This window comes from Acanthochromis polyacanthus, chromosome 21 (assembly GCF_021347895.1).
Source record: "Acanthochromis polyacanthus isolate Apoly-LR-REF ecotype Palm Island chromosome 21, KAUST_Apoly_ChrSc, whole genome shotgun sequence".
Classification (NCBI taxonomy): domain Eukaryota; kingdom Metazoa; phylum Chordata; class Actinopteri; family Pomacentridae; genus Acanthochromis; species Acanthochromis polyacanthus.
The window spans coordinates 27,929,525-27,943,758 of NC_067133.1; the positions used below are offsets into that span (position 1 = coordinate 27,929,525).

Here is a 14,234-nt window from a genome sequence, read left to right on the forward strand (position 1 = left end):
GAACTGAATGATACAGGATTTTATTTTATGATGAAAATGACAGAAGTCAGACAAAAAATAACAAAAACAAGACAAAATATTACAATAATGAGACACAATACGACAAAAGCGAGAAACAAAGTGACAAAAAAATGAGACAAATGACACAAAACAAAGCAAAAAAGAGACAAAAATGACAAAACAACAAAAACAAGACAAAAAAATGACAAAAGTGAGAAACAAAATGAGAAAAATGTGACAAGCAACAAAAGTCGGACAAAAAAAGACAAAAACAACAAAAACAAGACACAAAATGGTACACAAAATGACAAAAGTGATAAACAAAATGAAAAAAATGTGACAACCAACACAAAACAAAATGACGAAAAATAGGCAAACAACACAAGCGAGACAAAAACATCCAAAACCACAAAAATGATACACGAAACACAAAACAATAAACAAAGACAACCACAATGGGAAAAAAATAAGACAAACAAACCCAAGCAAGGCAAAAAGAAAACACAAAATGACAAAAACGTGAGAGAAACGACAAAAATCTGACAAAAAAGACAAAAAAACAACAAAAACAAGACAAAATATTGCAAAAAGGAGACAACGGCAAAAGAACAATGACCAATCTAGTATTTTACTTTATGAACAAAACACTTTGTCATGGTCCAGGAATTATTTTAAATTTGTGGTTTTACAAATTTACAATCTGCAGTTAATGTCTACTCTGTAATTTTTACTTTCTGCAAAGTCATTCTGCGGACCAGACTGGACCCTCTGGTGGGCCGGTTTTGGCCCGCAGGCTGCATGTTTGACTACCCTGTGCTATAGAATAGAAATACTTTATTAATCCCAGAGGGGAAATTTGTTTGGCACAGTAGAGTACAGTTCCCACCACGATAAATACAGATAAATATGTAAAAATGTGCAGTAAATAAAAAATAAACAATAAGAATAACAAGCAAAAGCAAAATGTGCTTTATAGTGCAAGAAGATCAAAAATGTGCAATTTCAACCCACAGAAAAAGTAAAAAATGCTACAAGGAATATTTATGAATATGAGGAATATTCAGAAATGCTACAAATTCTGGATAAATTAAGACCAATAACACTGGAAAAAATGACATTGCTATACTCTGTTCTGCAAAATATATTGAAAAAATACAGATATTTTCAACTGATGAATTGAATCGCTGTATTTGGTAAGAATTTATCACAATATAAACAAAACTGTGGGGAAACAGCTGCTTGGAACCGTTCTCATACGATATGACAGTGTTCTGAATGGGGTTGAGTTGTTCTAAAGATGCTCCTGACCTGCAGTGGAGAATGAAGTCCAGTTAAACGGCCTAATGGTTCGCTTTAACCTCAGTTTAGGAAGCCTGGTTTTACATTCTGATAAGCGGTGACTGACGGACGCCTCCAGTTACTGCGTCTTCTTACCGCTCAGGTGTAAAGTGTCTGCATGTCCAGTCCACCCACACGGCTCTTTTACATCCTCCCACATGACTCACTTCTTCATGTTCTCAGCTCACACCTTTCACAGAACATCTGAAGGGCTCAGATCCAACCCAACAGAGTCCTGCTCATCTCATCGGACCTGATGATCGTCCCCACTTTGAATTCCTCTGTCTGGTAGCTCCACCTTAGAGAGTCATCCACTGAGGAGCTGATATTCAAAGATTGTGGAGTCTACAGTGCTGCTGATGTGTCCGTGATATGGGGCGTCTAAAAATAAAAGCTACTGATCCACTAATGTAAAACACTCTGTTACAAGCTGAGTTCCGCACTGGAAATCCAACTTGTTCACATATCTTTTGAGAATAAACTACCGTTCAAAAGTTTGGGGTCACCCAGATAATTTCATGTTTTCCATTAAAACTGACACTTTTATCCATGTGCTAACATAACTGCACAAGGGTTTTCTAATCATCAATGAGCCTTTCAACACCATTAGCTAACACAATGTAGCATTAGAACACAGGAGTGATGGTTGCTGGAAATGTTCCTCTGTACCCCTATGGAGATATTCCATTAAAAATCAGCCGTTTCCAGCTAGAATAGTCATTTACCACATTAACAATGTCTAGACTGGATCTATCATACATTTGATGTTATCTTCATTGAAAATTGTCTTTCTTTTCTTTCAAAAATAAGCGCATTTCTAAGTGTATGTAAATAAAAACATGCAGTCTACACACAGACACACTGCACTTTAGCTTAAAATCCACCTTATTATTCATGACATGACTTGTCCCTAATTTTCAATTGTAAGTCATTTATTGTAAAATTACTTTCACACACACACACACACACACACACACACACACACACACACACACACACACACACACACACACACACACACACACACACACACACACACACATGTTTGTTTTTCTATACCGGTGGGGACGTACCATTGACTCCCATTCATATCTAACTCCTAACCCTTACCCTAACCCTAACCTTAACCATCACCAAATCAATGCCTAACCCTAAACAAACGTTTTTGCACTTTTACATTTTTTATTAACAACAATATGGCCAAGAAAACGGTGTTGCCACCCGTGGGGACCTCATTTTAGGTCCCCACCGTAAGACAAGTCCCCACCTTTATAGCAAATAGTCAGGTCAAAGTCCCCACCGGTATAGCAGAAACAAGTGTACACACACACACACACACACACACACACATCTGTGGTGTAAAATAATAAAGTTTCTCCAAAATAAAGAGTCTATTTTAGGCTTACCAAGTTAGACTCATAACCTCCAGACCGGCTGCATTCAGAGCTGGTTTCTGGCTAAATTTTTTCACTAAATTAAACGTATAATTGTTGTGCACATTTGCAGTAATCACATGCAACTTCTTTATGGGTGCCTGATATAGAAATAAAACTCACATGGTTTTATTTTCCCACAAGAGAAGTCTGTCTCATCAAACATATTTCATTTCTCAGGGCTGTGCAAAAACAATAAGATATTTTAAAGAACAAATTTTGGGGTGAAACATAAAAGTAAAATCAAAAGTGGTCAAAAGCAGCCAATTGACCTCTAGACCTCAGATCAAATACAAAGTTTCAGCTTCCTTCATTAGACATCTGATCCTACCTCTTTACAACATTTGGAAAAACTGACATTGCAATCTTCTGTTCCGCAATAATAATGAAAAAATACAGAAATGTAGCTGTTTGGCACCGTTCTCATATGACACAACAGTGTTTTAAATTGTATTATGTCATTATAAAGAGCTTTGTGTTGCTGATAGCTGACATGCCTGTCAACAAACTGTGTTTTGTTAATAATATTTTTAAAAAATGCATCCAAGAAGGCTTAAATCGGAGTAAAGCACCTTCTTCTCTTGCAGAATAGTCTGAAAATGAGAACCATGTGGGTTTTTTTGTATCAGGCAGCCATAAAGAAGTTGCATGTGATTTCTGCTAACAGGATGTTGAATTATAAGATTAATTTAGTGAGAAAATTTAGACAGAAACTGGCTCTGACTGCATTATAATATATTATAATAATGTAATAATTTTGTATTTCAGTGAAACTTTTATTATTTTACACCACAGATGTTTAACATGTGTTTGTGAAAGCGACTTACTGAAACAGAGGAATAACTTATGTCCACATTTGGGTGTTGACTTGCTGGTTTTTGGGTTTTTCAAATCTAGATTTAACATAAATAAAAGGTTTCAGCTTCCTTCATCTGATCCTGCATCTTCCTCTGTGTGTTTGCAGAGCTGGAATTTTTTAGCAAGAAGAAAAAACTCCTCTACTCATCATGTGACGTCTTAACCTGAGAGCTGCCAGCATCACCTGAGAGGCCGTCGCCGTGACAACAGCCACCGCGCTGAGGTCACTTCCTGCAGACTTCATCCCGAACTTCCTGCTCTGACCCACAGCGGGTTATGTTTTATTCACGGGGCAAACATCGATCTCCCGGCCAGCAGCTGTCCGACAGAGCCGGCTCCACCTGCAGGCTTCGGTTTCGGCCTCATCACACTTTCATGAGGATCTGCAGGCGGCGACGGAGGTCCTCAAGACGCTGGAAGCTTCTCCCGACCCAGCGTTTCATCACCCCCGCACATGTCCCGCAGACAATCTGACTGAACTAAAAGCTTTCTTTATCTGACTGAATTCATTAAAGGTTTGGTTTTTCCATAATTCATGCATCAGATCAGAGCCTGATAGGAAAATATCTGCACTAATGAAGTCTGTCCTCACTGCTGAGAGACTTAAACAAGGAGAGCAACCGGATCTCCACCATTCACTACATGGAGTGTTTGGACACCCAGCTACAGAAGTCAGTATAGACCATAGACTGTGTCCAAAATGGCATACTAACGTACTACTCATACTAAGTGTGACGTCAAAATAAGTATATAGTGCGTTCACATTAGATAGTATGAAAAGATTGAGTATGCGAGAAATTCCCGGATGTATACTATTTCCGGAAAATTTTTAAGTATGCGCGGTGACCACACTAGTCATACTCAACCGCCCCATAATGCTTTGCGAGCTACCCACCGAAATGGAAGCCTCCGCAGGATCTGTGGCCTGACCGGGGCGATTTTTATTTTATTTTATGTGGTTAAGTAGTCATCCTAATCACCCCACAGATTTGAGAAACAGGCGTTTTCTGACCAACGTTTGAAATTTGTCAGACGCCTCACAACATGCTACTGAATGCTAGCAGCTAGTTGCAGCAGCTCGCTTTGCATACAGAACAAGTAGCAGCTACCTCCAGTAGCCTGCAGCTACAATTGAAACGATTCGCATAATCTGGCTAATAACTGCATGAGGAGTGCCGGCTTGAAATTGCCACATTAATTATGCGACTGTTTGTTAGCGTAAAATCGACCTGAAGCCGACATTCAGTCGAGATATTTGATAGCCGTACTTCCGGTTTTTGTCGTTGGAGGTTTGAAATGCATTATGGGAAACGTAGTAGTATACTACAGTGTGAACGGTCGGCATTCTAATCATACTTATAGTACGTAGTATACAGTATATACTCATTGAGTATGTACTATGTAGTACGTTAGTATGCCATTTCGGACACAGCCAAAGACTGTATATATAGTGGATGTAGCATCTGGGTCCAAAAATGAAGCCCACCCAGGAGTGTCAAAAACTTGCAATATCACGCCGTCCACTAGGGTTGGCTCCAAAAAGCTTTTGCTCCATAGACCCCAATTCATTTTTGGAAAAAATAAAATTTGATAGACTGATTTTCTACAGCTCAGGATTTTTTTTCCCGTTAGTTTTCATGGTCAAAATGAGAGATCAGGTGGCCGATCTTAAAATAAATCAATACTGAATTTTAAATAAATCGTTAAAGTTGGCGGAGCCAGGGGGCGTGGCTATACTTGATAGACAGTCTTGTCTGGAATGATTGACAGATCCTTTTATTCCGAAAGCAGCAACAGAAGCCAATGCGGTAAAATGTGGGTGGGATAAGAGAGTCTTCAGCTCTCAGTCTGGCCCGCCCATAGACTGGTCCTGCCCCTAGTTGCTCTCTGGTCCAGCCTGTTTGATGACGCTTTTTACGTCACTGGCTCCAAAAAATCCAAAATGGCGACCAGGAAGTAGCAAAATCCGGGCTTCATTTTCTCGGCATTGAAACCAACGGTGACGTCACGGTTAGTTTACGCCTGGTATAGACTTAAGAAATGCACAAAAACTGCTTGAAGTTCAGAGGGTTACAGTTGTGACATTGTTAACAGCACACGCTACCAGTCAAATGTCACTTTGGATAAAAGCTAAATGAAAGTGTAAAATTATACAAAAACATGTTCACAAAGTCATGCGAGAAGTGTTTTAAAGATGTTCATAGAGAGCCACATAATCCAGAAGAAGACAGGCAGAAGTGAAAGATTTCAAAGACTCTGGAAAGAACACTAGTTAGAGATATGTCTAAAAAACCTTAGCCTAGTCTTGAATTGAAATCTCAGAGAAGCCGGTCAGGCTGCAGACCAATAAAAACTCCACTTCTGCAGAAGATACACCTCCAAGCCAGGCTGAAGTACACATAAATAAAAAATTCCTTTGATTGTAAAACTGCACTTGAAAACACTCTGTTGTTCCAAATTTAGTGCTGAACGCTGTTAAGATTCGCTTCACATTGGAGCTAAAACCAGTTTATGCACCAGACGTCCACTAGTGTCCACACCTCAGAGCATCTAGTGTACTTTCAGTTCGGCAGGAACTCCACGCTTTCATCTACAGCTAAAGCAGCTTCAGAAACAGACCAGATCTGTCCATTCTTGCATTTTGACTGGGTTTGCCAGGGAGCTAGATCTCCATGGTAACTGATGCTGCAGAGTTAGATCTATTTAAATTGACTGAAAGAATCGTCCCTTTATCACCAAAGGATTCTCTATAAGTGATTCAGACTTTCAGCTGAATATATGTTTTATCTGTAAACCTACTGATGCATCGTGTTGCCATGGAAACCCAACATTTATTCAATTGATGATGAAGAAAACACATTAATGTTTTTATGTTTGGTCCGTTTACTGGTTTATCTTGATTCTTCAGAGTTCACATGAGGCTTTTATAGAGACCTACCTCACTTCTAGTAAAAAGCAGAGGCACTTCCATCACCGGTCTCAGAATAACGTGCAAATATTCCACCAGGATGGCTGGAAATAGAAAGAAAAACACAACGTTAGCAGCAACTCAGTGCATTTTAAAAACAAACAGATCACAAAGGAAACCAAGAGATGATCTACCTGCTGAGTAGACGAGTGAAACCGGCAGATTTATCATCGGTCTGCTGTGGCCGAGCTTCTCAAACTAGAATCAAAGTAAAATGTGTGAATTATAATCAGTATACTTTCAACCGAACTCTAGTCAAAACTTCACAAATTCTGTATTTTGCATACTGCCAACAAATCTTGAACCATAAAAAATGGAAACACTGAAATAGTTTGACACTTGAATCACCATAAATAAGATAATCAGGGAATTTTTTTTTTTTTACATTTTTGCTCTTGAAAAAAATACATTTTCCTATGCTCGCACAATTATTAAATGGAAAAATGTCCAAAAAAAATTTTTGCATTTTTTTCTCTAAAAGAATAAAATTTTTCACAGTTGTGCTGATAATGGAAACATGCCATAATATTTGTAACAACTTACACGCCATTTTTTTGCATTTATTTCATGCAAAAAATACAGTTTGTACCGCTAAAGTGATTGTACTTTTGTGTTAATAACGGACATATGGTTTAACATTTATGACAGCTATAACTGGAATTTTTGCACAAAAATGCACAAATTAAATGTTAAATACACAAACTGTTGCACTGATACTGGAGAAATGCTGTAATATACTTTTATTTTTACAGTAAAATATGGAATGAAGCACATTTTTTAACGGTCAAATCAACAGTGTCGATGCATTTCTTGACCGTACATGAAGAAGACATTTTACTGTAATTTTACAGTAGCGCCAGAATTCCACCATAAACATGTTTTTTTTTTTAAATTTTTTAACTCCACCAAGGAACGTGGCAGAGTTATGTGACAATCGGCATTTGTTTTTTTTTTGTCTGTTCCCAACATTAATCAAAAATGGACGAATAGATTTGGATGAAATTTTCAGGGAAGGTCAGAAATGACACAAGAATCAAATGATTAGATTTTGGCAGTGATGTGGCTTATAGTCTGGATCCACGGATTTGTTAAAGATTTCTGTATCGTTGTGAGAAAGCGGCACGGCGTCACTGTAACCATGACAGCAAGTGAACACTATGTCAGCTGTCTGCTGATGATCACATGATCGCTGTGCACTTATCAGGACTTATCCATCACAACTGATACAAAGAACAACCTATTAAATTGTGGGGGTGTTTCTGAGTCCCATCAATTCCTGCTGCCTGCTACATATTCAGGTCACACGATTCAGTATCCGTACATAACGTACACATGAAGAACACATGTCTGTGATCAGCGCAAGGTCATTTTGTTTGTGGGTACATCTATATTAAAAGAACACATTCTATGTTGACATGATTTCTGATCATCAATAACTAATTAGCAAATGCTTCATTTCTGATGATGCCATATGGGGGAATGAACAGCCTTGGAGGAGTGCTGCACTCTGCAAGACTTATCTCCTCAGGCAGGTTTAAACAGTTTTTATATTCATCATAATACAGGAACAGTGAGTTCTGCTGAAATGTTTTAAATATTTTCTGGACAATACTGGAACTTTTAGTCAGAGGAGTGAACTGATGGTTCTCATTAGTCTTTAAAATGTTTACTTTCGATGTGGGGACACAAACAAACTGAGAATCTACCGTTGACTCACCAAAGGCGTCAACCACTCAAACAGATTGACTGAAACTCCGTCGTTGATGAAGTAGGCCTGACCGCTCTGCAGAGGAAACAAAGACGTTAAAGAGGAAACATCTGGTTCTGTGTGAGGTTTCGGATCAGAAGCAGAGGGACACATTATTTCAGTATGTTCAGGTCCCGTTGAGGTTTTATCAGGGATCTGACTCACAGCGATGCAGCTCTTCTTCGGCGTCAGAGCTTCAGCTGCCAGCCTGTGGGCCAGAACCAGGTTTTCCACATGGACCCAGTTCATCCGGGCCTGAGGGTCGCCGAACCGGAAACTGAAGAGCCGACGTTCAACGTTCACCTGAAGGACCATCAGAAGAACCTTAAAGTGCTGTTTTTCTAATAATAAATGTAAACTAAGCTTGTTCCAGATTTGCGGGGGAATTTTTTTTGCACGTTTTGGTTCGTTACCTGCGATTTTACATCCTGCTTATTAAACATTTATCGGCTTGTTTGTTGGCTTTAAAATTCGTGAGCTTGTAATAGTTATTCTCTGTTTTTAAAACAGCAAAATCTTCTCTTTATAATGGAACACAGAGTTGTTTAATATAAACACGTTTCTCCCGCAGGATTCAAATCAAGATATGGGAGCTTCTCTGAGCAAAAATAGTGAAAAAATCAACATTATATAGATATTTATAGAACAAAAATTGACTTTATTTCATGCAAATGTGGTTCAAAAATCAATTTTTAAAGATTCACTGTATTCTTGTAACATTTATTAGTAGTTATAATCTCCCAAACAGCAGCTATTTTACTGCAAAATCTTATATTTGTCAAAAAATACTTTATGGTTCTTCTACAGTTCATGATTCAAATTAAGACACTGGAGCAGATTTGAGCATATTTTCATGAATTTATCAAAGTGTCGCTGAACTGTTCACCAACTGATTTTATATATATTAAAGTTAAAAATAAATATATTTAGAACAAAAACTGATTTCAATTCATGCAAATTTAGTGAAAAAAATGCATTTTTAAAGATTCATAGTATTCTTATTAGTAATTATAAACCCCCAAACAGCAGCTATTTCACTATTTTACTGCACAATATTTTCTTTTTCACAGAACTTAAAGCTGTTCATCTGCAGTTTAGAATTCAAATTAAGATATTGGCATGTTTGAGCAGTTTGAGTTTCACATCACAAAGCAACGTCAAGCCAACTTTGACTAAATTAATCAACTATTCGCCCCATAAAACTAACTTTACCGTGTAGAAACAAGCCAAGAAAAACTCTTCAAAGTGCTGATGCGGGACTTCCACACACTCATTTATTTTCACAGACTGTGAAACCATTTTTGATCATTAATATTTTTTCAGTGTTTCCTCTCAACAGGCTTTCAAAGAAAAAGGAATGAAAACCACAAAAATCTGTTTACATGTAAACTGATCTTAAAATATTTGCATTTTTGGTACAAATAGTGAAGCTATATTACTGACTCTAAATTTTTGAATAGTAGTGTACTTGAATTGAAGATGCTCTAAATCAGGAATGGGCTTTTCAATCTGGCCCGCGAAATAATTTCGTCAACATTAGAATTGATGAAATTACAGTAAAGACCACATTCATTTGGCCTTCCCCTGCAGTATCCGACGTTTCTGTTGTCTCCACTAGATGGCGCTCCAGACACAAGTGACCTTTGTTGGTTTATTTTCTCTTCTTCTACTTTGTAGCTGCATTGAGCCCTGCCGTAACAATGAGTGAATCAAAAGTCGACAGTGAATGTCGAGTGTTTCAGAAGGAGTGGACTACTAAATATTTTTTCGCTGAAATCCTTTCAAAGGCTGTATGTCTTATTTGCAATGAAACCGTTGCGTTTTTTAAAAGAATGAAATATCAGCCGGCACTTTTCCACGAAGCATGCTAACTACGCTAGCAACCAGTCAGCGCAAGAACGGACAGCTACGGCTCAGAAGCTAGAAGCCACTTTACAGACTCAACAGAATACGTTTTTTCTGCAAACCACGATTCAAGAGTCAAGCACGAAGGCAAGTTATTTGCTAGCATTCGAAATAGCAAAGACTCGCAAGCCTTTCTCCGAAGGGGAGTTTTTGAAAGAATGCATGGTCGAGACAGCAGGTCTCCTGTGTCCAGAGAGACACAGTTCCTTGCTGTGTTGAACTAATCTACGAAGACTTAGCCAGCTCACGGAACAAAAAAGCGGAGTCCTTCAAGCTATATTCATTAGCACTGGACGAAAGTAATGACATAAAAGACACTGCTCAGCTTTTAATTTTTATTAGAGGAATTCATGAACATTTTGAGACAACAGAGGAATTTTGACCATTGAATCCATAAAGGGGAAAACACGAGGAGAGGACTGTAGGACAGGGTGTCTGGATCATCCAGAGGGTGAAGCTGCCGTGGTGTAAACTCGCAAATGTCACTACGGATGGATTGCCAAATTCAACAGGAAAAAACATCGGGCTGCTGAAAACAATCCAGGATAAGATGAAGGAGGAAAACCCTGAGCTGGATGTGATTTTTCTACACTGCATAATCCACCAGGAAGCGCTCTGTAAGTCTGTTTTGCATCTTGATCATGTCGTGAAGCCAGTCGTAAAACTCGTTAACTTTATACAGTGAGTGGGCTTCAGCATTGTGAGTTCATTAAGTTTCTTGAAGAAACTGATGCTGATCACCAGGACAGGCTTTACCACTCTCATGTCTGCTGGTTAAGTTTGGAGAAAGTATTTCAGCGAGTGTGGGAGCTCAAAGGTGAGATTAGCTCATTTTTGGAGTTAATCGGGAAAACCGATGATTTTCCTGAGCTGTGCCACAGAGATTGGCTGTGAATTTGCTTTTGCCATGGACATACTGATGCACATGAATGAGCTGGACGTGAAGCTGAAAGGGAAAGATCAATTTGTGCACGAAATGTACACAAATGTGACAGCCTTCAAAGCCAAACTGACTTTATTCTCAAGACAAATGTCAAAAAAAATCCGTCGCTCATTTCCCTACACTGGCGACGCTGACAGAGGCCAGTGGACATTTGATGAAATATAAGGAATCACTAGACGACCTACACTGAGAATTCTGCTGTCGGTTCTCTGATTTTGAAAAAAATTGACAAGACACTTCAGCTGGTATCATGTCCTTTGTCACAAGACCCAGAAACAGCACCTCAGGAGTTGCAGTTGGAACTGATCGATCTTCAAAGTGACTCGGTCTTAAAGAAGACATTCGGCTCCCTTAAACTGAATGACTTTTACAGTTCACTAAGTGAAGCCAAGTTTCCAAACATTCAGAAAATGGCACAGAGGATTCTGGTGTTGTTTGGATCTACCTACGTGTGTGAGCAGACGTTTAGCGGGATGAACATCAACAAAGAACACCACAGATCCCAGTTAACTGATGAACACCTCAGATCGATCCTGAGAATTGCCACAACCAAACTGACACCAGACTTTGATGCACTGGCAAAAAGACCAACAACACTGTTCCCACTGAATGTGAGTATTCTTTACTTTGTCAGTATTGTCTTTAACATGTAATTCATATTAGTTTGCACAATCTCCAACCATTTGATGCTGATCTGGCCCGTCTGTCAAATTTCCAAAGTCAATGTGGCCCCTGAGCCAAAAAGGCTGCCGACTCCTGCTCTAAATGATACACTACCATTGAAAAGTTTGGGGTCACCCAAACAAATTTCCTGTTTTCCAGGAAAACTCACACTTTCATCCATGTGCTAACATAACTGCACAAGGGTTTTCTAATCATCACTGAGCCTTTCAACACCATTAGCTAACACAATGTAGCATTAGAACACAGGAGTGATGGTTGCTGGGAATGTTCCCCTGTACCCCTACGGAGATATTCCATTAACCATCATGTTGTCCTGCGGGTCAAATTGACCCGTTTTAAAGTTTGAAAATGTGGAAAAAAGTATATTTTCACAGTGAAATGTCTGATGTCCACATTTTCAACATTTTTGGGAAATCTTTGAATATTTTTAGTAGAAAAAAAGAAATGCTAAAAATATTTCTTAAGAACATTCACAAAAAAACAATCAAAATCCAGTGAAATTCGTTGGATTTTGGTTGATTTTTATGTGAATATTCTTAAAGATGATATTAGAAGTCTTACTGATATATATGCAATCATTTAAGATATTTTTAGAATTTTTTGGAAGATTTTTACTCATTTTTCTGAAAATACACACGTGGACAAAATTGTTGGTACCCCTCAGTTAAAGAAGGAAAAACCCACAATTCTCACTGAAATCACTTGAAACTCACAAAAGTAACAATAAATAAAAATTTATTGAAAATTAAATAATCAAAATCAGCCATCACTTTTGAATTGTTGATTAACATAATTATTTAAAAAAACAAACTAATGAAATAGGGCTGGACAAAAATGATGGTACCCATAACTTAATATTTTGTTGCACAACCTTTTGAGGCAATCACTGCAATTAAACGATTTCTGTATTTGTCAATGAGCGTTCTGCAGCTGTCAACAGGTATTTTGGCCCACTCCTCATGAGCAAACAGCTCCAGTTGTCTCAGGTTTGATGGGTGTCTTCTCCAAATGGCATGTTTCAGCTCCTTCCACATATGTTCAATGGGATTCAGATCTGGGCTCATAGAAGGCCACTTTAGAATAGTCCAACGCTTTTCTCTCAGCCATTCTTGGGTGTTTTTGGCTGTGTGTTTTGGATGGTTGTCCTGTTGGAAGACCCATGACCTGCGACTGAGACCAAGCTTTCTGACACTAGGCAGCACATTTCTCTCCAGAATGCCTTGATAGTCTTCAGATTTCATCGTACCTTGCACACTTTCAAGACACCCTGTGCCAGATGCAGCAAAGCAGCCCCAAAACATTACTGAGCCTCCTCCATGTTTCACCGTAGGGACAGTGTTCTTTTCTTCGTATGCTTGGTTTTTGAGTCTATGAACATAGAGTTGATGTGCCTTACCAAAAAGCTCCAGTTTGGTCTCATCTGTCCAAAGGACATTCTCCCAGAAGCTTTGTGGCTTGTCAACATGCATTTTTGCAAATTCCAGTCTCGCTTTTTTATGAGTTTTTTTCAGCAGTGGTGTCCTCCTTGGTCGTCTCCCATGAAGTCCACTTTGGCTCAAACAACGACGAATGGTGCGATCTGACACTGATGTACCTTGGCCTTGGAGTTCACCTTTAATTTCTTTGGAGGTTGCTCTGGGCTCTTTGGATACAATTCCAACGATCCGTCTCTTCAATTTGTCATCAATTTTCCTCTTGCGGCCACGTCCAGGGAGGTTGGCTACTGTCCCGTGGGTCTTGAACTTCTGAATAATATGAGCCACTGTTGTCACAGGAACTTCAAGCTGTTTAGAGATGGTCTTATAGCCTTTACCTTTAAGATGTTTGTCTATAATTTTTTTTCGGATGTCCTGGGACAATTCTCTCCTTGGCTTTCTGTTGTCCATGTTCAGTGTGGTACACACCTTTTCACCAAACAGCAGGGTGACTACTTGTCTCCCTTTAAATAGGCAGACTGACTGATTATGAGTTTGGAAACACCTGTGATGTCAATTAAATGACACACCTGAGTTAATCATGTCACTCTGGTCAAATAGTTTTCAATCTTTTATAGAGGTACCATCATTTTTGTCCAGGCCTGTTTCATTAGTTTGTTTTTTTAAATAATTATGTTAATCAACAATTCAAAAGTAATGGCTGTTTTTGATTATTTAATTTTCAATAAATTTTTATTTATTGTTACTTTTGTGAGTTTCAAGTGATTTCAGTGAGAATTGTGGGTTTTTCCTTCTTTAACTGAGGGGTACCAACAATTTTGTCCACGTGTGTATTTAAAGAATATTCTTGCCACATTTGTTTTTTTGTTTTTTTTTAATAAAACTTTAAGGGAAATTTTAAGGAATTATTGGAATTTTTTCC

The 14,234-nt window shown here is 38.5% G+C and overlaps 1 protein-coding gene across 1 annotated transcript in view; it reads right to left on the reverse strand.

Annotated features, from left to right (window-relative positions):
• sdr42e2 (short chain dehydrogenase/reductase family 42E, member 2) overlaps window positions 1–14,234 on the reverse strand; it is a 31,293-nt gene that overhangs the window by 1,177 nt on the left and 15,882 nt on the right. Inside the window, exons 7-10 of the mRNA XM_022202367.2 lie at window positions 8,510–8,647; window positions 8,315–8,380; window positions 6,732–6,795; window positions 6,568–6,641 (exon numbers count right to left, since the gene is read on the reverse strand). Coding sequence (XP_022058059.2) covers window positions 6,568–6,641; window positions 6,732–6,795; window positions 8,315–8,380; window positions 8,510–8,647 — 342 coding nt within the window. The remainder of the gene's footprint in view (window positions 1–6,567; window positions 6,642–6,731; window positions 6,796–8,314; window positions 8,381–8,509; window positions 8,648–14,234) is intronic.